The 27100-nt window shown below is 43.4% G+C and overlaps 1 protein-coding gene across 1 annotated transcript in view; it reads left to right on the top strand.

Moving 5' to 3' along the window:
• Positions 1-27100, top strand: part of cd109 (CD109 molecule) — a 112015-nt gene that overhangs the window by 15370 nt on the left and 69545 nt on the right. Inside the window, exons 6-13 of the mRNA XM_033026045.1 lie at positions 1655-1694; positions 7186-7273; positions 15330-15417; positions 16832-17036; positions 22084-22193; positions 24828-25037; positions 26788-26880; positions 27029-27091. Coding sequence (XP_032881936.1) covers positions 1655-1694; positions 7186-7273; positions 15330-15417; positions 16832-17036; positions 22084-22193; positions 24828-25037; positions 26788-26880; positions 27029-27091 — 897 coding nt within the window. The remainder of the gene's footprint in view (positions 1-1654; positions 1695-7185; positions 7274-15329; positions 15418-16831; positions 17037-22083; positions 22194-24827; positions 25038-26787; positions 26881-27028; positions 27092-27100) is intronic.

Consider the following 27100-nt stretch of genomic DNA (forward strand, 5'->3'; position numbering starts at 1 on the left):
TCCCCTAGTCCCATATACCTGCGCTCAGACCATAACCCTCCATTCCTTTCCTTCTCTATAGAGATGCTGTCTGACCTGTTGAGTTACTCCAGCTTTTTGCATCTACAGTATCTTCTATCAATTCCTTTATCCAGCCTCCTTTTTACTTGCCACAGCCACTTACTTTGGGAGAAAGTTTCATACTATTACTGCATTCAAATTAAAGAGACTTACCTGAATCTCCTACTGAATTGTTAAGTAATCATTTAATTTAGTCTAGAGGTACAGCATGGAAAAAAGCCCTTTGGCCCACCGAGTCCATACCAACCAAAGATCACACATTCACACCAGTTCTATGTTATTCCACTTTCGTATCCAATCCTTATACACAAGGGCCAATATACAGAGGCCAATTACTCTACAAATCTGCACGTCTTTGGGATGTGTGAGAAAACTGAGCATTCAGAGGAAATCCACGCAGTTGCAGGGAGAATGTGCCAACTCGACAGGGACTGCACCCGAGGTCAGAATTGAACATGGAAATCTGGTGCTGTGAGGCAGTATCAGCTGTGCCACTATTAGTGTTGTATTGATTTATTATTGTTCCATGTCCTGAGGTACAGTGAAAAAACCGTGCATGCTATCCATGTAAAACATGGGTACAATCAAACCATGTAGCCTAGAGTATTACTGCAGAAAAATGCAGATAAATCAAAGAGCGCAGGGACTGCAAAGAGGTAGATTGGGGAATCAGGAATACATTCTTAGCATAAAACATCTGTTCAGTAGTCTGATAATGGTGTGGAAGTAGTTGTCCTTCAATCTGGAGATGTGTGCTTTCAAGATGTGTATCTTCTATCCAACAGGAAAGGGAAGAAGAAGGAATGACTGGGGTGCAAATGGCCCTTATTTATGTTGGCTGCATTATTTCAATGGCTGTGAGGGTATTTATCATCTCACAAGTGTAAAATACTCTCAATCTTTCCCATAACCTTGAGAGCTTTCATCCCTCAGATGTTCCTTTGTTGGAGAGCTCCAGCCAATCTGATCATTTCTGGAACATTCAGCATCTATTGTGCACTTCCCTGTGCCTCTACATTTCTGGAGATACAGAAGTGGAATAATCTCAGGCCTTTGTTTACATACTTTTATTACCTTATCTGGACTTGATTTTGAACCTCCAAGAGGTGGGCTTTAACAAAATCTTGTTAACTACCACTTATTCTATGTGAAACTCCCCTACTCTAATCAAATTATCCCGTTTCATCATTTCTTTTTGAAGGGCAATTAGGGGTAGGCAATAAATAATGTGTGTTTCAGCATTGTCCACATATCAAGAGAGTGGTTGTGTCGAGTCTTGACTTGTCCATAGCTTCTCACGATGTGTAGCTAGAACCACTGTAGAAAACATCTTGATTGCTACAGCCTCCATTGGCCCACACAGTCTTCAATTCCCCCCCCATCATCTCCAGTATTTACAAAATGACCAATTAGTAGTTTTTTTAAATGACTGGTATTGTATCTTTCTCCAGTTATTACTTGTGACATTCAGTGCCTAGGATCAGAAAGTGTGGAAGAAATTAACCTGCGGGGAGGGATCTGCTTTTAAGCAAGTTTGAAGTTTTTCGACAAATTGTCCGACAGAATGCATTTTTACCTTATGATTCTTTTGCAGGAGGTGAAGCAAAGGAAGACATTCACCGTCGCCGAGTATGGTGAGTAACCCCTCATCATCAGATATTTACAGCATGGAGGAAGGCCATTTTGCTCTCTAATCTGTACCAGTGTTTTGGACCCACCCAATCATCATACCCTTCCGTTCGTCTTGATTTTATCCAGATTCTTCTTAAGGTCATCACTATTTCCAGGAGCGTTGTTGAACCATCTTCCCGGTTAACTTTTAATTGTTCAACTGAATACATAATTTTTGTAAACTTCATATTTATTCATTAACCAATTCACACATCAGACTTTTGTGGTTTGCTTTGTTTAAACAGAAGTTCCTTTACAATCATTAATTAACTCATTATTCATTATTGCGTAAGGCTCTGTCCAAAATAGTTTGTTATCTGTTTGATTCCACAGTAAATTAATCTGGAGGACCATTTAAAAATACACTGATATAAATCCTACATTCAACAATCACTGACTCTCCCCCATCCCCCTCCAACTATGTCACCCCCGCTCTTCCCCACCCACATTACAGCCCTCTCACCCCCCCACCCCCTGACCACCCACCACCCCTCCAACACCCACAACCCCCCCCCCCGACACATCGCCCCGTCCCCAGTCCACCCACCTGCCTTCCTCTGGCCCCAACTCCCATCCCTGCCGGGTGTTCACCATCCCCCCCGACCTCCCCCTCTCCCACACAGAACGGTCTGTCCTCAGCAGAGGTCTTACCTTTGTCCCCCTCCGTCCCCATCTCAATGAGTTCCGCGCCCACCATGACTTGGAGCGCTTCTACCGTCGCCTCCGCCTCACAGCGCACTTTCATGGGAAGGAGTCCTCGCCTCCCAATGATGACCCTTTTTCCCGTCTCCAACGCGCCCCCTCCTCGTGGAACCCCTCTCGTAACGTCCCGGCTCTGGAACTCTTTATCCAGAACTGCCGCCGCGACATCAATCGCCTCAACTTCTCCACTCCCCTGTCTCACTCCAATCTCTCCCCCCCCTGAACGCACTGCCATTGAATCACTCTGCAAAAACCCAGATTGGGTCATCAAACCAGCCGACAAGGTAAGTGCCGTGGTAGTCTGGCGCGTCGATCTCTACAAAGCTGAGGCCACGCGCCAACTCTCGGACACCTCCTCCTACTTACCTTGGACCATGACCCCACTGACGAGCACCAGGCCACCATATCTAGCACCATCACCGACTTCATCAATTCCCACGCCCTGCCCGACCAAGCTTCCAACCTCATCGTTCCCCAGCCCCGCACGGCCCGTTTTTACCTTCTCCCCAAAATCCACAAACCCGGCTCTCCCGGCAGACCCATTACCTCTGCTTGTTCGTGCCCCACCGAACTCATCTCCACATACCTTGACTCCATCCTATCCCCCTTGGTCAAATCCCTTCCCGCCTATCTTCTAGACACCTCAGACACTCTCCGCCACCTCCGCGCATTCCACTCTCTAGGCCCTAACCCCCTCATCTTCACCATGGATGTCCAGTCACTCTACACCTCCATCCCCCACCAGGATGGCCTCAAAGCCCTCTGGTTCTTCCTCGACCAGAGGAGCAACCTATACCCAGCCACTGACACTATCCTCCGCCTAGCGGAGTTGGTCCTCACCCTCAACAACTTTACGTTTGACTCCTCCCATTTCCTCCAAACACAAGGCGTAGCTATGGGCACACGCATGGGCCCCAGCTACGCCTGCCTCTTTGTTGGGTACGTTGAACAATCCTTGTTCAATACGTACCAGGGCCCCATCCCCGACCTCTACCTCCGTTACATTGACGACTGCTTTGGGGCCACCTCCTGCACCCACACACAACTGACTGACTTCATCCACTTCACCACCAACTTCCATCCGACACTCCAATACACCTGGACCATTTCCGACACTTCCCTACCATTCCTTGACCTCACCATCTCCATCGCAGGGGACAGACTTCTGACCGACATACACTACAAACCAACTGACTCACATGGCTATCTGGACTACACGTCTTCCCTCCCTGCCCCCTGTAAAGACTCCATCCCCTACTCCCAATTCCTCCGCCTACGCCGCATCTGTTCCCAGGATGAGACGTTCCACACCAGGGCATCGGAAATGTCCTCGTTCTTCAGGGAACGGGGATTCCCCTCCGCCACCATAGATGAGGCTCGCACCAGGGTCTCATCCATACCCCGTAACACTGCTCTCTCTCCCCATCCTCGCACTCGCAACAAGGGCAGAGTCCCCCTTGTCCTCACCTTTCACCCCACCAGCCGGCAAATACAACACATAATCCTCCGCCATTTCCGCCACCTCCAACGTGACCCCACCACTCGCCACATCTTCCCATCTCCCCCTATGTCTGCCTTTCGCAAAGACCGCTCCCTCCACAACTCCCTTGTCAATTCTTCCCTTCCCTCCCGTACCACCCCCTCCCCGGGCACTTTCCGTTGCAACCGCAAGAAATGCAACACCTGTCCCTTCACCTCCCCCCTCGACTCCATTCAAGGACCCAAGCAGTCGTTCCAGGTGCGACAAAGGTTCACCTGTATCTCCTCCAACCTCATCTACTGCATCCGCTACTCTAGACGTCAGCTGATTTACATCGGGGAGACTAAGCGGAGGTTGGGCGATCGTTTCGCCGAACATCTCCGCTCAGTCCGCAATAACCTACCTGAACTCCCGGTGGCTCAGCACTTCAACTCCCACTCCCATTCCCAATCCGACCTCTCTGTCCTGGGTCTCCTCCATTGCCAGAGTGAGCAACACCGGAAATTGGAGGAACAGCACCTCATATTCCGCCTGGGTTGCTTGTGTCCGGATGGCATGAACGTTGAATTCTCCCAATTTTGCTAGCCCTTGCTGTCTCCTCCCCTTCCTTAACCCTCGAGCTGTCTCCTCCCATCCCCCCGCCCTCGGGCTCCTCCTCCTCCCTTTTCCCTTCCTTCTCCCCCCCACCCCCCATCAGTCTGAAGAAGGGTTTCGGCCCGAAACGTCGCCTATTTCCTTCGCTCCATAGATGCTGCTGCACCCGCTGAGTTTCTCCAGCATTTTTGTGTACCTTCGATCTTCCAGCATCTGCAGTTCCTTCTTGAGCAGTAGTTACTAGATGTGTTTGAGGGAATGAGGAATGGGAAGGAAGTTGTTGGTAATATATACTCCTAGGAATTTTAAGTTTTCAACCATTTTATGAATGCCTTCAATGAGAGAAAGGTTGTGTCCTTGTCATCAGGACACGAGGTTCTCAATCTCCTTCCTCCACTGCGACTCGGACCACTTCTGTGTCATCTGAAAGCTTGGAAATCATGCCTTGTAAATTCCCATCCAAATTGTTGATATAAAACATAAACAGCAAAGAGCCCAGCACTGATCCCTGAAGCACACCACTAGTCACAGGCCTCTAGTTTAAAAAACAAGCTTTTACCATCACTCTCTACTTCCTTCCATGACACTAATTTTCAATCAAGTCAGCTCGCTCTCCTTGGATCCCATGCAATCTAACCTTCCAGAGCAGCCTACCATGTGGAACCTTATCAAATGCCTTGCTGAAGTCCATGTCCATGAAGATCATTCAGTGAACTAACTAAACAATGAGGTTAAGCTGTAGGATCTTCATGCATCAAAGCATTTGATGAAAAAGGTACATTAAGGTACGTCACTGGATGTAACACTGCGAGAGTTGCAAGCAAGTGGTTGAGAGGATGGCTAGAACTTGTGGCCTTGTGGCAATTTACTCATTCAACATCAAACTCACAGTATCCACAATCCAATGGCGAGGTTAAGGAATGTTGTAATAACAGCCAAACTGCTTCCAAGGAAGACAAAAGAAGTGTGAGGGATAACGTTCCTCATCCTATGGAAGCAGACTACTGTCAAGATTTACTTCTAGCCCACTCAGACACTGCGGAACTGTCGGACTGGATTATTATCTGAGCTTCAAGATTGTTTAAACCAAAAACTCCAACTGAACTAAGCAAAAAGAGGGAGAAGAGGGTAACAAAGCTTCCTGGTGAAGAAGGGTCTCGACCCGAAACTTCATCCATTTCTTCCCTGCAGAGATGTTGCCTGTCCAGCGGAGTTACTCCAGCTTTTTGTGTCTATCGTCCTGCTGAAACATGGCAACTAAGGAGGTGTCACCTGTTAAACTGGATGATGTAGTCATCAACCAACCACAACACAAGTGTGAAAGAAGAAAGATGGCAAAAAACTACAGTGATCAGGCAGTTGTTATGACTGCAGTTGTGTCAAATGAAGCCTTTGGAAAGTGTTGTATACTGCTCAAATTGACTTTAAATAAGGATGGTGTGCAGAGAGGTTTGGGAAACTGAACAAATTATTTTAGTTTAATTTAGTTCATTTAGTCACGTGTACAGTGAAAAGCTTTTTGTTGCGTTCTATCCAATTCAGTGAAAAGACTATACATGATTACAATCAAACGATCTGCAGTGTAGAAATACAGGATAAAGGGTAAGATAAAGTCCAGTCAAGTCTGATTAAAGAAAGTTCGAAGATCTCCAAAGAGGCAGATGGGAGGTCAGGACCACTCTCTATTTGGTGAGAGGACAGTTCCGTTTCCTGATAACAGCTGAAGAGAAACTGTCCTTGAATCTGGAGGTATGTGTTTTCAAAAAGAATTAGCAGAAGATATACTGCTATTCAAGGTCAAGGTTTCAAGGTCAGCTTATTGTCACGTACCAATTAAGGTACAGTGAAATTTGAGTTGCCATACAGCCATACTAAGTGAAAAGCAACAAGACACACAACCACATAAAAGTTAACATAAACATCCATCACAGAGGATTTCACTTTCCTCATTGTGATGGAAGGCAATAAAGTTCAACTTCTTCCTCTTTGTTCTCCCGCGGTCGAGGCAGTCAAACCATATGCAGTCGGGGCAATCAAAGCCCCTGCAGCCGACAATCAAAAATGTTTTTGCAGAACAAAAATGTTGAGGCTCAACGAGGTGACAGTGAACAGCAACTAGAGACAACCAAGAACTGAGAGAACACTACACAATACTATCTTCTAGACTTCATGTTGGTATTATCTATCTATAATTTTCTGGATTGGAAACCTGTAATGAAAAAGAAATAACAGGCTCCATCTAGTGTCTTTTCATGGTAGTGCAGCAATTGTAAGCATTAAATATTTAGGTCAGAAAGTGTCTCAAAGAAGGAGATTGATCATTGCAGACTTGTAATAAATTCACAATCCTTAATTAGAACATAACTCAAGAACCCATAGATGTGACAATTTTTTTTTAATCAAAGGAAGAATGCAGCACAATGGAACAAACAGAGATTGAACCTCTACCCATTCAGATATTTATTCAAGGTTATTTTCTAGTTACCCCATTTGCTCCTGCCCCTAAAGACTTTTCCCAGAAGTGTTAATTGAAGGGTAAATAATGGCTGAAGCCAACAGGGTCAACTCATTGAACAAATAGTGAGAGGGGTCTTTCATCCACATTTTAAAACACATTCGCTCTTCTATGAGAACCTTTTTGTTTTATCAGCTTTTTTTTTGCCACTTTGCCATTTCAGTGTTATCTCGATTTGAAGTTTCAATCAACACATCCACTGTATATTTTCCAATCGATCGATCGGACATAACTGGGACTATTACTGGACGGTGAGTAACATGGGGAATTGCAGCTACAAGGTATGGGGAATTCTGCTATAACACGATAGCAGTGTTCCTGTAAATCCTTATGTTGTAGAAAATTGTATTAAAACAACAATCATGTCAAGCGGCGAAAGGGGATCAGGGACTAGAAAGTTTCAGACTTCTTTCTGCAGGATTTTCAAAAACAATGTTTTTTTTCACTAGCTAACTTATTTTTGTTACTGCCAGCTAGTAAATGTTAAAAGTTACATACATTGTTTAATAAACCATCGTTGCACAAGGTTCAATGGAAATGATGTCAGTTTCAATGGCCACCCACGGTTAAAGCATCAGCTGTATTCTTAAGAGTCAATGGTGTCTGATTATAGCAGGGTGGTTACATGGAAATGTGTTTTTTCTCCCACTAAAGACAGCCTTTTTTCTGCTTGTTAATTCTCAAAGTATCTCTTAGGAGGTTCTTTAGATCCCAATCAAAATTGCTTTATAACCAATTTTTCACACGCAATACAAATAGTGCTCCCAAATTCATTATTTGTGTTATATTTATTTGTGTTATGGAAACATGCTATATCAGAATTGAGCAGGGTAGAGTATGTGCCTCAAGCTAAATTAAAACAAATCACCTCATTGGAATATGTGATCTGTGTTGTGGATCTGTATCATCAGTTATTTTACCTAATGGGCTGGAAAAGCAAGGTATATTGGAACACAGGCACATCAGCAGGGCTACTCTGTCCTTCTGCACACCATTTGCAGAAGGTTCTCTACCCCAGCTACATGTGGCAGCCAAGTACATGGATAGGAAAGGTTTAGAGGGATATGGGTCAACTATAGGCAAATAGGATCTTAGATGGGCATTTTGGTTAGCATGGAAGAATTAGACCAAACAGCCTGCTGCCCTGCTGCATGATTCTATATGCCTAAGAGGAACACAATGTTTGGCCAGAATGTGACCCCTGCAATGTAGTTGATCTTTATTTACCTCCCTAGTCACGGCTCGAAGTTGCCCAGATGCCATTGGCCACCTAACGTCCCGCCAGGCAACCTAAAAGTTTTGTCATTTTGCCCGGCTTGGCAAGAACCCAGGACACCTGCCGTTCAACTCTGAGCGGGCCCCCCCTCTCTCTCAGTCACTCTCTGTCTCCGCCTGCCATCCGTGTATCCATGTCCGGGCCGCCGTGTCTCCGCTCTCTGCTCTCCGGCCATTCCTCATCTGCCGGCATGGCCGGCCGCCTTGCACATGCGCGCAACCACGGGCAGCACATCATCGGCCGCCCTGCAGATGCGCACTGCCACGGCAACTGGTCAACGCCGGGCACTTTCTCCCTCCCTTTGCATTGTGGGAGATCTGGCCGCCATTGGTGCCCTGTCGCCGCCTCACCACGACTGCTGAAAACCAACGCAGAATCACTCCCTGGAGCTGGAGTAACTCTCTGGAGTAACTCTTGCTTCTGGTTTCCTGGTCCTCCAAAAATATTCTAAATGGAATTTAGACTGGAGGTGGTGGAGGGTCCATCACCAAACCAAACTTTGAAAAATAACAGCTTATTGCACTTTATCTGATTAGTTCAAGTTCAAGTGAGTTTATTGTCATGTGTCCCTGATAGGACAATGAAATTCTTGCTTTGCTTCAGCACAACAGAACATAGTAGGCATTGACTACACAACAGATCAGTGTGTCCATATACCATTGCAAATAACAGATAATGGGCTATTAATGTTCAGAGTTTTGTCCGAGCCAAGTTTAATAGCCTGATTGTGTATATATATGGTCTATGGTATATAAACACACTGAACTTTTATCTCCTGTTCTGTATTATGTTTACATATTCTGTGGTGCTGCAGCAAGCAAGAATTTCATTGTCCTATCTGGGACAAATGACAATAAAACTCTCTTGACTCTTGACTTGGACTTAAGCAAAAATGGGTTCTTGGGGAAAAAAGATCTACCTTAAATTTAGTTGTGTCTGGTTGGGTAACTATGGTAGGGTGAAGACTATTCCATACTTTAATTGTGCGAGGAAACTCCATGTAGCAGCCAGCATCTCAGGGTAGAAGAAATTGGGTGACATTTCAGGTAGAGACCCTTCTTTCGACTCCCTCTGGTTTTAGTGTTTTTAGTTTAATTTAAAGATACAGCGTGGAAACAGGCCCTTCGGCCCACCGAGTCGGCGCCGACCACTGATCACCCGTACACTAGTTCTATCCCACACATTAGCGACGTAAGTCAAGAGTCAAGAGTGTTTTATTCTCTCACGTCCCAGTTAGAACAATGAAAAACTGTCATTTGGCAACCTAAAAAGCTGCCAAGGTTGCCTGGCTGACAACAGAGAAAAAAGGTGAAGTGAGAGCCCTGCTAGTTCAGGAATCATTCTGATAGACAATAGATTCTCAACTTACCAGTGATGTCTACTAACAATTATAAAATAAAATTCAACAAGTCTTTTAGAATTGTATTTGTTCCAGGTGGCATTGTTTGGTGCATTTCTCAGTTATTGTCATGTGCTGGGTTTCCCAATCACTGAGCAGGCAACAGAGGGAACCCAGAATGTCTCCCTTCTGAGCACAGAGATCTCTGTAGTTGCCATACCAAAGTGACAAGTTGTGAAATTGAATTGACTAAATCTGGCCACATCTGGCGAATGCTTGGGTAGCACAGTGGCGCAGCGGTAGAGCTGCTGCCTTACAGTGGCCAGAGACCTGGATTAGATCCTGACTACGAGTGTGGTCTGTAAGGGGTTTTTATGTTCTCCCCAAGACCTGCGTGGGTTTTCTTTGGGTGCTCCAGTTTCCTCTCAAAGACTCCAAAGAAGTACAGATTTGCAGGCTATTTGGCTTGGAAAATTGTAAATTGTCCCCAGTATGTGTAGGATAGTGTTAGTGTGCAGGGATCACTGGTCGCCACTGTCTCGGTGAGCCAAAGGGCCTGTTTCTGCACTGTATCTCTACACTAAATGTTCAAAATCTCAATCAGTTCATCCATGCTGGGACTGGCTTTGTCGTTGTGCTGATTATACAGTCATGGACACAAACTGCAGAAATGTTCTCTTTATTCCCACCCCTTTGCTGTCTACACCGGTCACATTTGCTCATATTAGGAATACATCCTTCTCTGCCTTGAATCTATCTATGTGCATCTTAAAAATAGTAATAGAATCTGATTGTACTACCACCTCTGGCAGTGTGTTCAAGATATCAATCACTCTGTGTAAAAAAAAAAAACGTTCTCCTTTACAACTTCTTCCTTTCTTTATAAACCTATGTCCTCTTGGTTTTGATACCCTGAAATGGGGAAAGACACTGACTCTCTAACCTACCTCTTAGATAGACACAAAAAGCTGGAGTAACTCAGCGGGACAGGCAGCATCTCTGGAGAGAAGGAATGGGTGACGTTTCGGGTCGAGACCCTTCTTCAGACTCAAGATATATGCCTCTTAGAATTATATATACCTCTACTAGGTTATCCCTCAGCCTTCTTTGGGCCAGTGAAAACAAGCCTAGCCTATTCAAATAACCAGAATGGAAAACAATACACCACATGCAGCCTAACCAGTGTTTTGTAAAGCTGCAACATGGACATGGAAACATGATTCATGCAGTATGATTTTTCGAGGCCCTCTTAAGGCAATAAGATGCTGAAATGTTTTATATGGTGGCAGTGCAAGGTAAATGTTGCCCAGTGAATCAACCTCAGAGCAAAGGGTTGAGGATATAGCCCAGTTACACCAGCATTGTTCCCTGCTGACACATAAGGAAAGCACAGCACCAACCCTGCCCTGTAGGTTAGTGTTTTGATCAGTTTTATTTAGAGATACAGCTTGGAAACACGCCCTTCGGCCAACCGCGTTCACGCTGACCATTGTTCACCCGTTCCTACTAGTTCTATGTTATCCCATTTTTACATCCACTCCCTTCACGTTAGAGGCCATGCAGCAGAGGCCTATTAACCTACAAACCAACACATTTTTGAGATGTGGGAGGAAACCGTAGCGCCCAAAGATACGATACAACTCCACACAGACAGCACCTAAGGTCTGGATCGAACTTGAGTATCTGGCGCTGTGAGGCATTAGCTCTACCAGCTGCACCACTGTGGACAAATGAACTGATAGCGGGGAATAACTCACTGAGCAAATTGTGGGAGGGGGGTTATTATAGATTGTTATAACCTCAATCTGTTTACACGGCAGTGAGCATATAAGGAAATCTTAGGCAACTTATAAGACTCCTTAAACAAAGCCTTCAAACCCCACAAACCCCACAACCTCTACTGGCAAGAAGCACTAGGGCAGCAAAAGCATGGAAACACCACCACTGGTAAGTAGCTCTCCGAGCCACACACCATCCTGACTTGGAAATATATCGCTGTTCCTTCACCATCACTGAGTCAAATCCTGGAACTCCCTCCCTAGACATGCTAGAGGCAGGTAACATGTTCCCAATGTTGGGGAGTCCAGAACCAGGGGCCACAGTTTAAGAATAAGGGGTAGCCATTTAGAACAGAGATGACGAAAAACTTTTTCACAGAGAGTTGTGAGTCTGTGGAATTCTCTGCCTCAGAAGGCGATGGAGGCCAGTTCACTGGATGTTTTCAAGAGAGAGTTAGATAGAGCTCTTAAAGATAGCTCTTATTATCTTAGTTTCAATATAATTATGGAGAGGGTCAGAACTGGACCTAGGGTTGAGATTTTTGATTGGAGAAAGGCTAACTTTGAGGAGATGCGAAAGGATTTAAAAGGAGTAAATTGGGACATTTTGTTTTATGGGAAAGATGTGGAAGAGAAATGGAGTACATTTAAAGGTGAAATTTTAAGAGTACAGAATCTTTATGTCCCTGTTCGGTTGAAAGGAAATAGTAAAAATTGGAAAGAGCCATGGTTTTCAAGGGAAATTGGACACTTGGTTTGGAAAAAGAGGGAGATCTACAATAATTATAGGCAGCATGGAGTAAATGAGGTGCTTGAGGAGTATAAAGAATGTAAAAAGAATCTTAAGAAAGAAATTAGAAAAGCTAAAAGAAGATATGAGGTTGCTTTGGCAAGTAAGGTGAAAGTAAATCCAAAGGGTTTCTACAGCTATATTAATAGCAAAAGGATAACGAGGGATAAAATTGGTCCATTAGAGAGTCAGAGTGGACAGCTATCTGCAGAGCCAAAAGAGATGGAGATATTGAACAATTTCTTTTCTTCGGTATTCACCAAGGAGAAGGATATTGAATTATGTGAGGTAAGGGAAACAAGTAGAGTAGCTATGGAAACTATGAGATTCAAAGAAGAGGAAGTACTGACACTTTTGAGAAATATAAAAGTGGATAAGTCTCCAGGTCCGGACAGGATATTCCATAGGACATTGAGGGAAGTTAGTGTAGAAATAGCAGGGGCTATGACAGAAATATTTCAAATGTCATTAGAAACGGGAATAGTGCCCGAGGATTGGCGTACTGCGCATGTTGTTCCATTGTTTAAAAAGGGGTCTAAGAGTAAACCTAGCAATTATAGGCCTGTTAGTTTGACGTCAGTGGTGGGCAAATGAATGGAAAGGATACTTAGAGATAATATATATAAGCATCTGGATAAACAGGGTCTGATTAGGAACAGTCAACATGGATTTGTGCCTGGAAGGTCATGTTTGATTAATCTTGAATTTTTTGAAGAGGTTACTCGGGAAATTGATGAGGGTAAAGCAGTGGATGTTGTATATATGGACTTCAGTAAGGCCTTTGACAAGGTTCCTCATGGAAGGTTGGTTAAGAAGGTTAAATGGTTGGGTATTAATGGTGGAGTAGCAAGATGGATTCAACAGTGGCTGAATGGGAGATGCCAGAGAGTAATGGTGGATGGTTGTTTGTCAGGTTGGAGGCCAGTGACTAGTGGGGTGCCACAGGGATCTGTGTTGGGTCCACTGTTATTTGTCATGTACATCAATGATCTGGATGATGGTGTGGTAAATTGGATTAGTAAGTATGCAGATGATACTAAGATAGGTGGGGTTGTGGATAATGAAGTAGATTTTCAAAGTCTACACAGAGAGATTTATGCCAGTTGGAAGAGTGGGCTGAAAAATGGCAGATGGAGTTTAATGCTGATAAGTGTGAGGTGCTACATCTTGGCAGGACAAATCAAAATAGGACGTACATGGTAAATGGTAGGGAATTGAAGAATGCAGGTGAACAGAGGGATCTGGGAATAACTGTGCACAGTTCCCTCCCTGAAAGTGGAATCTCATGTAGATAGGGTGGTAAAGAAAGCTTTTGGTGTGCTGGCCTTTATAAATCAGAGCATTGAGTATAGAAGTTGGGATGTAATGTTAAAATTGTACAAGGCATTGGTGAGGCCAATTCTGGAGTATGGTGTACAATTTTGGTTGCCTAATTATAGGAACGATGTCAACAAAATAGAGAGAGTACAGAGGAGATTTACTAGAATGTTGCCTGGGTTTCAGCAACTAAGTTACAGAGAAAGGTTGAACAAGTTAGGGCTTTATTCTTTGGAGCACAGAAGGTTAAGGGGGGACTTGATAGAGGTCTTTAAAATGATGAGAGGGATAGACAGAGTTGACGTGGATAAGCTTTTCCCACTGAGAGTAGGGAATGTTCAAACAAGGGGACATGACTTGAGAATTAATGGACTGAAGTTTAGGGGTAACATGAAGGGGAACTTCTTTACTCAGAGAGTGGTGGCTGTGTGGAATGAGCTTCCAGTGAAGGTGGTGGAGGCAGGTTCGTTTTTATAATTTAAAAATAAATTGGATAGTTATATGGACGGGAAAGGAATGGAGGGTTATGGTCTGAGCGCAGGTATATGGGACTAGGGGAGAATATGTGTTCGGCACGGACTAGAAGGGTCGAGATGGCCTGTTTCCGTGCTGTAATTGTTATATGGTTATAGCGGAGTCAGGGGATATGGGGAGAAGGCAGGAATGGAGTACTGGTTGTGGATGATCAGCCATGATCACATTGAATGGCGGTGCTGGCTTGAAGGGCCGAATGGCCTACTCCTGCACCTATTGTCTATTGTCTAATATCATTATGTGTACACTTACACCTCAAGGACTGCAGCAGTGCAGGATGGCAGCTCACCATCAACTTCTCAAGGTTTATTATTGTCATATGCACTGAGATACAGCAAACAATTTTGATTTGCTTACTGTCCAGACTGATCAAGCTTTACATAAGTACAATGGATAGTGATAAAGAGACAATACACCTCTATTAGGTCACCCCTCAGCCTTCTTTGGGCCAGTGAAAACATGCCTAGCCTAAAGATAGTGAAGCAACTTCAGCAAAGGGCTGAGGATATAACCCAGAGTTACACCAACATTGTCCCCTGCTGACAAGTAAGGAAAGCACAGCACCAAGCATGTCAGGTAGGATAGATTCCACAGATTCACCACTCTCTGTGTAAAATATGATTTTCTCATCTCGGTCCTAAAAGACTTCCCCCTTATCCTTAAACTGTGACCCCTTGTTCTGGACTTCCCCAACATCGGGAATAATCTTCCTGCATCTAGCCTGTCCAACCCCTTAAGAATTTTGTAAGTTTCTATAAGATCCCCCCTCAATCTTCTAAATTCGAGCGAGTACAAGCTGAGTCTATCCAGTCTTTCTTCATATGAAAGTCCTGCCGTCCCAGGAATCAGTCTGGTGAACCTTCTCTGTACTCCCTCTAAGGCAAGAATGTCTTTCCTCAGATTAGGAGACCAAAACTGTACGCAATACTCCAGGTGTGGTCTCACCAAGACTCTGTACAACTGCAGTAGATCCCCCCCCTGCTCTTATACTCAAATCCTTTTGCTATGAATGCTAACATACCATTCGCTTTCTTCACTGCCTGCTGCACCTGCATGCCTACTTTCAATGACTGGTGTACCAAGACACCCAGGTCTCGTTGCATCTCCCCTTTTCCTAATCGGCCTTTTTCTCTTCAGGGGTGTTAAATCCATGGTGGATCTCAAAATGGTTTACACAATAGTGTCCAGTCACCCCTTTTGAATTCAATTAAGGGAGAATTTAGGATATTATAGCTGAGTTTGTCCTGCAATTGGTTTGCTTGCTTCTTTTCAGATACCTCTATGGAAAACCTGTGAAAGGAAATGTGACGGTCACTCTATCCTTGCCAATCTACTCTGAGACGCTAACCAAAACATATGAGGTACTTTTGGGATTACTGTTTACTTACCTGGCTAATCTTGACCCCAATTAAACACTGAAACAAACCATTCAGCCCCATGTGTTGATGATGATGCTCCACATCAGCCTCCACACCCTGGTCACCATATCCACCCACTCCTCCTCTTTCAATTTTCTCCTTCATCCCTATCTCTGCTCTTTCATTCCAACACAACCTGTGGGAACAGGTTTCATGGTCCCCCTACCCTCTGGCTATGGAGAATTCTCTAGTATTTTCTAATTTCCAGCTAGATTTATTAATGATGTTGAATGCTCCTAACTCCTTCCACATTCTTTGGGCTGACACCTGAATTAAAACTCTGGCTGCTGTTATATTCTCCTATTCACATTAAAAACTCACAATGGGAAGAAAGTAAAGACAGCACTTCTACTCACCTAGACACATCTGCACTGTTGAGGACTAGGTGCTGTGGTGCTGCAGATAATGCAATCACCCATTTGTGCACAGCAATACCACATAAGCAGTACAAACATAGCCATGTTGTCTGTTTTTGGTGATATTAGTTGAAGTATAAATACTGGTATGGTCTAATCACGGCCCTATAAATGATAGTAAGACATCCTTGTTCCTGTACCCGAAATTCTTGGTCAGCATACATATGCTGCACTTTTTGCTTTTAGTGACTAGAGATTGGACACCCTGGTCTCTGTGCATCAACATTTCCCAATCTAATATTATTTAAATAATACTGTGGTTTTCTGTTTGTCCTTCTGAAGTGGATATGTTTACGCTCAACAAACTACTGGAGGAACTGAGTGCGTCAGGCAGCATCAGTACTGATGCAGGATCTCAACTTGAAACATTAACTAGGCCTTTCCCTCCACAGATCCCACTTGTACCCCGCTGAGTTTCTCTAGCAGCTTGTTTTTTCCTCAATTTCCCTATTACTTTTTCATCAATACTCATCTTCCATCTGGGCATGTTGCAGATTTCCAAACTCAATTTTGCACTATATCACAACTGGACATTGTTGTCCTAAGCTAATCATTGGTGTTATTGTTTAAACATTATTTTTCCCTCTCCATTAGTCCATTCTGCCATTTGCTGCACATCAAACTGCCTAAATGCCCTAATAACAGCTCATTCCCACAGTTACCCTGGCTCCCACCTTTCAGAGATATTCGTCTTGTTCTTTCCATCCTTGCCCCCCCATTCTCTCCCCCCACCGTCCCTACCTTCTCCCCAATTTGCTGCTCATATTTTTCTCTCAGTCCCAGTTCTAACCAAGGGTCTTGACTTGAAATGTTTATTTATCTTTACACAGCTACTTCCTGAGCTGCTGATTAGTTATTTTTGGAGCCAATAACATAATTCATTTTTAGATTAAAATTGTGATGTGTAAATCTTCAAACGTTACCTTTCCCTTCTTTTGCAGATGGATGGAACTGCTGATTTTGCCTTCCATTTCTCTGAACTGCACGAGTTAATCCTCGGAATATTTAGACCATTTCTGGGCTTTGATGATGTATTAGTACCAAACAAGACGCTGAAGGAAAACTTATTGGAAAACGCACTCCCTCTGATCATGCATCAGGTGCACCAAGTTACAATCATTGCAACTGTGAGTGAGTCTCACACCGGTAAGTAACACCAAGTTTACCTATAGGGCTTAGAGCACTTATAGGCTATGACTTTTGAAGTCCACCATAAAGAAAAGGACATGCATTTTCATAGCGCCTTCTCCATTGTCCTGCTTCACAGCCAAGTAATTATTTTTGAAGTACTTTCATTGTTGCAATGTAGGAAAAATAATAGCCAAATTTATACACTGTAAGTTCTCATCAATAACATAGACCACAGAAGAGCACGGCGCAGAAACAGGCCCTTCAGCCCACAATGTCTGTGTTGAACACGATACCAACTCTTATCTGCCTGCACATAACCAATATCCCTCCCTTCCCTGCATATCCATGTGAAATGATAATGATGAGACAATCTGTTTTCAATAAAATGAGTTGAGGGATAATTATCAGTCCGGACATTGATCTTCCATGCTCTTTGAAATAAATAAGAGCTATGGGATCATACATGGTCTAAAAAAGGGTCCCGACCCAAAGCATTGCCTTCCCATTCCCTCCCCAGATGTTGCCTGACCCGCTGAGATACTCCAGCATTTTTTGTTTTGCTCATTGCTATGGGATCCTTTATTTTGACCAAGGGCATTGAAGGATATTAAAGGCATTCAGAATTAAAAGACGTTCATTTAGGATGAGGAGAAATTTATGTAGTCAGAGGGTGATGAATCTGTGGAATTCTTTGCCACATAAGGCTGTGGAGGACATCAGTGGATATTTTTAAGGCAGAGATAGACAGATATTTGATTACTACAGGTGTCAGAGGTTATAGGGAGAAGGCAGGAGAATGGGGTTACGAGGGAGAGATAGATCAGCCATGATTGAATGGCGGAGTAGACGATGGGCGGAATGGCCTAATTCTACTCCTATCACATGAAATGATCTTATCACCTTATGACATAGATGGGATCAAACACCTTCTGGAAAAAGCAGCATCATGGAATATGACCGAGATTCATCATAGAATCATCGAGTTGCACAGCACGGAAACAGACCAACTCAATCTTGCTGAGCATGTTGACTTCCTGAACTAGTCTGTATTTGCCTCAGATCTCTATAAACCTTTCCCATTGATTAACCTATCAATATGTTTTTTTTAATATTGTAATGTACCACCTCTGTTCTGTCTTCTCGCAGCTCATTCACCCACTGTTTGAAAACTTGCCCCTCACCCCACTAACTCATCCACTCTTGCCTGAAACTAATGTTATCTAATTTTAGACGTTATAAGGCCACCCTTTAGCCTCCTATGCTCACGGGAAACTGCAGCTATTCAGTCTCTTATTACAATACAATCCCTACAGTTCCAACAACATCCTTGTAAATATTTTCTGCATCCTCTCTAGTTTAATCACATCCTTCCTACAGTACGGTGATCAAACTGCACTCAATATTATAAGTGCTCTCTTAGTTTAGTTTAGAGATACAGCATGGATATAGCCCCTTCGGCCCACCGAGTCCGCGCCGGCCAGCGAGCCCTGTACACTAACATAATCCTACACACCAGGGACAATTTACAATTTTACCAAAGCCAATTAACCTACGAACTTGTACATCTTTGGAATGTGGGAGTAAACCCACACGATCACGGGAAGAATGTACAAACTCCATACAGACAGCATGTCGGTGATCAGGATCGAAATCGGGTCTCTGGCAGTGTAGGGCAGCAACTCCACCACTGCGCCACCATGGTGCACTTGCAAATGTCCCATACAGTTGTGACATGACATCCTAACTCTTGTACTCATTGTCCCATCCAATGAAAGGCAAGGGTGTCAAACATCACCTCCTTGTTTAACTCATCACCACTTTCAGGAAACTGTGTACTGTACCTCTAGGTCTCTTGATTCAACAACACTCTCCGGATCCCTCTCTTGAATCCACAACCTTCTGTCTCGGTGACAAGAGAGCTCTCGCCTCCGATGAGAAGGTTGATTGGATGTATCCATATTGGCTGACCTACCTCCCAGCTTGCCAGGTGTCCAAGAGGGATGCCGGTCTCCAATAGATCATCTCCATTCCCCAGTTCCAAGACATTAGATTTCACTTGTTTTGCTCATAGAATTTAATTCACAGTAACAATTTGGATTAAATGAATATTCTTTAACTGTTGAAAATATTTATATTTGCCTTGATTACAGGCTGGGAGACACTTTCCAAGTAGATAAGTCTTTCCTACTCTTCTTTGGCTCTCAGGTCACTGTTCATTGGACGTTACTACAGAGGACCATTCGATCCATTATGCTAGGACTAGTTGTAAAGATCTTGCCCAGTTACCTCCAATACAATCAGCCCCATTGTCCAAACCCTTAATGTTTCCATTCCTTCAGGTATCTGTTCTTGATTCTAAAGCCATTCTTTAATCCAAGATCTGGAAGACCTTCAATTGACCTCCATCCACTTTTTCCTTCCTGAAATTTACATCTGATAGAAACATAGAAACACAGAAAATTGGTGCAGGAGTAGGCCATTTGGCCCTTCGAGCCTGCACCGCCATTCAATATGATCATGGCTGATCATCCAACTCAGTATCCCGTACCTGCCTTCTCTCCATAACCCCTGATCCCTTTAGCCACAAGGGCCACATCTAACTCCCTCTTAAATATAGCCAATGAACTGGCCTCAACTCCCTTCTGTGGCAGAAAGTTCCAGAGATTCACCACTCTGTGTGAAAAATGTTTTTCTCATCTCGGTCCTAAAGGATTTCACCTCTATCCTTAAGCTGTGACCCCTTGTCCTGGACTTCCCCAACATCGAGAACAATCTTCCTGCACCTAGCCTGTCCAACCCCTTAAGAATTTAGTAAGTTTCTATAAGATCCCCCCTCAATCTCCTAAAATTTTAGCGAGTACAAGCCAAGTCTATCCAGTCTTTCTTCATATGAAAGTCCTGACATCCCAGGAATCAGTCTGGTGAACCGTCTCTGCATTTCCTCTATGGCAATAATGTCCTTCCTCAGATTTGGAGACCAAAACTGTACGCAATACTCCAGGTGTGGTCTCACCAAGACTCTGTGCAACTGCAGTAGACCCCCCCCCCCTGCTCTTATACTCAAATCCTTTTGCTATGAATGCTAACATACATTCACTTTCTTCACTGCCTGCTGCACCTGCATGCATACTTTCAATGACTGGTGTACCATGACACCCAGGTCTCGTTGCATCTCCCCTTTTCCTAATCAGCCACCATTTAGATAATAGTCTGCTTTCCTGTTTTTGCCACCAAAGTGGATAACCTCACATTTATCCACATTATACTGCATCTGCCATGCATTTGCCCACTCACCCAGTCTATCCAGGTCACCTTGCAGCCTCCTAGCATCCTCCTCACAGCTAACACTGCCCCCCAGCTTAGTGTCATCCGCAAACTTGGAGATGTTGCATTCAATTCCCTCGTCCAAATCATTAATATATATTGTAAATAGCTGGGGTCCCAGCACTGAGCCTTGCGGTACCCCACTAGTCACTGCCTGCCATTCTGAAAAGGACCCGTTTACTCCTACTCTTTGCTTCCTGTTTGCCAGCCAGTTCTCTATCCACATCAATACTGAACCCCCAAAACCGTGTGCTTTAAGTTTGTATACTAATCTCTTATGTGGGACCTTGTCGAAAGCCTTCTGAAAATCCAGATATAACACATCCACTGGTTCTCCCCTATCCACTCTACTAGTTACATCCTCGAAAAATTCTATAAGATTCGTCAGACATGGTTTGCCTTTCGTAAATCCATGCTGACTTTGTCCAATGATTTCACTACTTTCCAAATGTGCTGCTATCCCATCTTTAATAACTGACTCTAGCAGTTTCCCCACTACCAATGTTAGACTAACTGGTCTATAATTCCCAATTTTCTCTCCCCCTCCCTTTTCAAAAAGTGGTGTTACATTAGCTACCCTCCAATCCACAGGAACTACTCTAGAATCTAAAGACTTTTGAAAAATTATCATTAATGCATCCACTATTTCTGGAGCTACTTCCTTAAGTACTCTGGGATGCAGCCTATCTGGCCCTGGGGATTTATCGGCCTTTAATCCATTCAATTTACCTAACACCATTTCCCGGCTAACCTGGATTTCACTCAGTTCCTCCATCTCCTTTGACCCACGGTCCCCTGCTATTTCCGGCAGATTATTTATGTCTTCCTTAGTGAAGATGGAACCAAAGTAGTTATTCAATTGGTCCGCCATGTCCTTGTTCCCCATGATCAATTCACCTGTTTCTGACTGCAAGGGACCTACATTTGTTTTAACTAATCTCTTTCTCTTCACATATCTATACAAACTTTTGCAGTCAGTTTTTCTGTTCTCTGCCAGTTTTCTTTCATAATCTATTTTCCCTTTCCTAATTAAGCCCTTTGTCCTCCTCTGCTGGTCTCTGAATTTCTCCCAGTCCCCTGGTAGGCTGCTTTTTCTGGCAAATTTGTATGCTTCATCTTTTGCTTTGATACTATCCCTGATTTCCCTTGTTATCCACGGATGCACTACCTTCCCTGATTTATTCTTTTGCCAAACTGGGATGAACAGTTGTTGTAGTTCATCCATGCAGTCTTTAAATGCCTTCCATTGCATATCAACCGTCAACCCTTTAAGAATTAATTGCCAGTCAATCTTGGCCAATTCACGTCTCATACCCTCAAAGTTACCTTTGCCATGGTATTGACCATAAATTCCAATATCTCTGAATGTTGGTCAGGCTCATCACCCTCAACAAAGTAGCCAAGGTAATTTAAACACATTTACGGTATTCTATATGTGCAAAATCAGACTGCTGCAAATGCTGGAGATCTGAAATGAAAACAGAAATACACAGCAGGTTATCAATGGAGAGCGAAAAACACATCTAGAAATGCGTATATGTTGAGGAATTGACTTTTATGACCTGATTGCACTAATTCTTGTTTGAACTGGGTCACTCTGGTAATTTGACTGAACACTTCCAGTCAGAAAACATTGTTTATTGCCTGACTTGATGAGTGTTTTCAGTATGTTCTAATAATAATAATAATAATAATAATAATGGATGGGATTTATATAGCTTGTAACTTACATCCTAAGGTGGGACGCAGAGCACAGCTATAAACATCTCCATTTTATTCTCGAAATATAAGCTGAAGGTTCTGGACTATCAGAAAATCTTAAAGCCTCCTCAGAATTACACAGCATATGTAAGTACTGACAGTGAGATGTTTCAGACTGTGTTGGAGCAGGCACCAAGGGAGATGGTTTGGGGTGGGGGTTTTCACCAGATGAAGGGAGGAAGGGATCAGACAAGGAGGTAAGGGACATTGTGGGGGGTAGGTGGTCTTTCATTGAATGGTGAAATGGAGAGCAATGGTTGCCATGGGGTACAAGGGAGAGGTGGGGGAGTGGAAGAGACAACATGCAAGTGGGAATTGGGAGAAGAGGGAGATGAAAGGGAAGGAAGGTATGAAGGTATTAGTAAAGGAGTTTGGAAGTGAGGGAGAGATCTCTAACTTGCACATATCAGCCACAAACATGCACAAACCTGCCACATTCCTATTTAATCTTTCCACTCTCACTGTAACCCTATGCCCTCTAGTTCTTGATTCCCCAGTGTTGGCGGCATAGTGGCATAACTACTTCATCTGGAAAATTGTTCACGGTACCTGCTATCTTCTGTGTGAAAAGATGTCCTTCATATTCCAATCAAATCGTTCCCTTCTCACCTTAAACCTATGACCTCTACTTCTTGGCTCCACTAACCCAGAAAAAAGACTGTACATTCTCCCCATCTATTCCCCTCATGATTCTATACACCTCAATAGGATCAGTCTCTTGTACTCCAAGGGATGAAATTCTACCCTGCCCAACTTCTCCTTGTATTTCAGGCACTCAGGTCCTGGCAAATTTGTTATAAACCTCGTCTGCACGTTTTCCAGCTTAATGCATCTTTCCTTTGGCAAGATAACCAAAACTGAACACAACATTCCAAGTGCAGCATCACTAACGTCTTGCACAACTATAACATAATGCTCTAACTTCTATACTTAATTCCCTGTATAATGAAGGGCAGCATGCTAAACACCTTTTTAACCATCCATATAACCATATAACCATATAACCATATAACAATTACAGCACGGAAACAGGCCATCTCGACCCTTCTAGTCCGTGCAGAACACATAATCTGCGCTAGTCCCATATACCTGCGCTCAGACCATAACCCTCCATTCCTTTCCCATCCATATAACTATCCAATTTATTTTTAAATGATAAAAACGAACCTGCCTCCACCACCTTCACTGGAAGCTCATTCCACACAGCTACCACTCTCTGAGTAAAGAAGTTCCCCCTCATGTTACCCCAATACTTCAGTCCCTTAATTCTCAAGTCATGTCCCCTTGTTTGAATCTTCCCTACTCTCAGTGGGAAAAGCTTTTCCACGTCAACTCTGTCTATCCCTCTCATCATTTTAAAAACCTCTATCAAGTCCCCCCTTAACCTTCTGCGCTCCAAAGAATAAAGCCCTAACTTGTTCAACCTTTCTCTGTAACTTAGTTGCTGAAACCCAGGCAACATTCTAGTAAATCTCCTCTGTACTCTCTCCATTTTGTTGACATCCTTCCTATAATTAGGCGACCAAAATTGTACACCATACTCCAGAATTGGCCTCACCAATGCCTTGTACAATTTTAACATTACATCCCAACTACCCACCTGCGATGCTACTTTCAGGGAACTAACTATATACTTGTATTCTTGGATCCCTCTGCTCTACAACACTCCCTGGGCCCTGTAGTTCACTGTGAGGATCCTGTGCTGGTTTTACTTCCCAAAATGCAACACCTCACACGTATCTGAATTAAACTACATTTGCTTTTCCTTGCCCCACTTGCCTAGCAGATCAAGATCCTGCTGTGATTTTTGAGAACCTTCTTCATTATCTATCATCCCTCCTATTTTACTGTCAAACTTACTAAGCATGCCTTGTACATTATTTTCCAAATCACTGATATAGATGACAAACAGCACACTGCATCCTACCAAGATGCCAATTTTGCATCTAGTTCACCAGCTGTCGTTAGATGCGATCTAACCTTGCAGAGCAGTCTACGAAGCGGAGCCTTATCAAAGGATGAAGTCCCATATGGACAATATCTATGGCCTTGCTTTCATGAACATTTCAGATGACTTCTCCATGAAACAATTATTCATGAGGCACAATCTCCCATGTAAAGAACATGTGACTATCCCGCATCGACCCACATCTTAGTTTAATTTATTGTCATGTGTACTGAGGTACTGTGAAAAGCTTTTTGTTGTGTGCTATCCAGTCAGTGGAAAGACTTTCCAGATGCATTTTTAATTTTTTCCTCTGAATCCTCTCCAGTAACTTCCCTATCACAGATATTAAACTTACTAATTGTCTCCATTTATTTTGTAAGCAAATATGGAAATTGTTACTAGTACTGACTTTTATTCCACTTATTTAATGATTTCATAGTTGGATTCAAAATCATGTCCCTCGGTCAATAATCCAACCATCTAGTTTATGCCCATAATTAACTGTGCTTCACAGTAACCCTTTGGTATACCACCTCTGATGGAAGGCATTGAAAATTAAATTCAACCTCTGCAGTGTTGCATCCTTTTTCATTTTCACCTGCTTTTGAATTTAATGATGGAATAAGCCCTGATAGGAAGCTCATCTCGAAATTTCACGAAAATTCCTCACCATCCACGGAATTCCTGGATTACAAGGGAAGCTGGTCCCACTGGTAGCAGTCTTGGGCCTTCTCGGCTAAAATTGTCTAAATGTTTTTCTTGTACATTTGCAGGTTCAGCTGACACGCTTTGATCACCAAAAACTCTCAGTGCAAGACAGGAAGAACAGCTTCATTGCCGAAATCACGCAGACCAAGAACCCTCTAGAAACCAGTAAAACATCAAACATATCCTTGAATACCATCAACATCACTATTCCAGAGAGCGGGCTTGTTCAAATTCAGTTTCCATTGCTGCCAAATATTTTCAGCTTATCGATAAAGGTAAGGATTATATTACAAGTTCACGAGTTATAGGAGTAGAATTGGGCCTTTTGGCCCATCGAGTCCACTCTGCCATTCAATCATGGCTGATCTCTGCCACCTAATCCCATTTTCTTGCCTTCTCACCATAACCCTTGACACCTGTTCTAATCAAGAACTTTTCTATCTCTGCCTTAAAAAAATGATTCCTCCAGTGCACACGCGCACGCGCACGCACGCACGCACGCACGCACGCACACACACACACAAAATGACTCCTAACATTTTAAACAGATGCACTGTAGAAAGTGTCCTATCTGGATGTATCACAGCTTGGTTTGGTAACAGGTATGTCCAAGACTGGAGAAAGTTGTGGATGTAGCCCAGCCAATCAAAAAAGCTAGCTTCCACCTATCAACTCCGTCTACACGACACAATGCCTTGGGGGAGCAGCCAATACAATCATTTCTTGTTCTCCCCTCTCCCATCAGGCAGAAGATAAAAAGCTTGCAAGCCAGTACTACCAAATTCAGAATCAGTTTCTTCTCCACTGCTAGTGAACTTTTGATTTGACCTCTCATAACCTAAGGATGCATTCCCGTTCTCCCAATTTACCTTGCTGCAGCCCGTATACTTTTATTTTACCTGCACTTTCTCTGTCGCTGTGGCACTATATTCTTCATTCAGTTTCCTAAACTACCTTGTTTAAAAGAAACACATGTACAGTTTGGCTATACTCATGTATGGTATGGTTTGGAGAGGGCGCAAAACAATGTTTTTCACTACACCTCGGTACACTTGGGAATAATAAACCAATATCATACACACATACATATACACTAACATGCATAATTAAGCATTCACATGCACATGTATGCACACAAACAAACCACCTCCAACATGCACACTATTATATATGTACACTAACTTGCACATACCGGCCACAAATGTGCACGTATCTGCCTCATTCCTATTAAATCTTTCTACACTCACCATAAACCTATGCTCTCAAGTTCTTGATTCCTGACCCATTTGCGGCGGCACAGTGGAGTAGCAGTCGAGTTGCTGCCTTACAGTGCCAGAGACCCGGGTTCAATCCTGACTACAGGTGCTGGCTGTGCAGAGTTTATACGTTCTCCCCGTGACCACGTGGGTTTTCCCCGGGTACTCTATTTTCCTCCGACACATTAAAAACATACAGATTTGTAGGTTAATTATTTGACTTTGGTGAAAATTGTAAATTGTCGCTAGTGTGTAGGATAGTGCTGGTGTACAGGGATCACTGGTTGGTGTGGACTCCGTGGGCCAAAGGGTCTGTTTCCGTGCAGTATCTCTGAACTAACCTAAACTAAACTATGCCCTGGGTAAAAGACAGTGGCCATTCAATGGTAGATGTGTGTGTTTGGTTCAATGGTCCTTTATTGCCACCTATACCTAGGCATAATGAAATTATTGTTTTGAAATTTACCTTATCTTGGCCCCTCATGATTTTATACACCTCCATAAGACTTGTGCATTCCCTCCTTGTATTTTCAAGGACTGCAAGTAAAGGATCGCTGGAGGCAATGTTATTTACTTTTTGCCAAACATTAATTCCCTTAGCAAAGGACCACATGTGCACATTAGAAGTAGATGCACATGAAACCTGGGGTAGATAAGCCATGATCATGTGCATCGTGGGTTAGGCTTGAAAGGCAAAGTGGTCTACTGTTGCTCCTATTTGAGGCAAACATTAAGTGGCTGATTATGTTCATGATGAACTTCCCAACAGGCAACATTTGAGAGTGCAGTGGTCGTAATATACGTGGGATCAAACCAAGAAGCACCCGCCATCTATCTCCATGTTCTGAGGCCTGTTGTCAAGGTAATGCGATGGGAAATTATGTATAATTGTATCATCTGGAAAAAAAACACGTGCTGCTAATCTTGAGCATCTTAGTTTAATACCTTTTATAACTTTAGTCTTGTTTAAAAGCTTACCTTTTTCATTAATTAGATTTGTCTTTTCCTAGGTGGGATCACCATTTGAATTTAGCACTGAGAGTTCTGAGTCATCAAAAGAGTTTACCTACCAGGTAATTTCA

This window comes from Amblyraja radiata, chromosome 8 (genome assembly GCF_010909765.2).
Source record: "Amblyraja radiata isolate CabotCenter1 chromosome 8, sAmbRad1.1.pri, whole genome shotgun sequence".
Lineage (NCBI taxonomy): Eukaryota > Metazoa > Chordata > Chondrichthyes > Rajiformes > Rajidae > Amblyraja > Amblyraja radiata.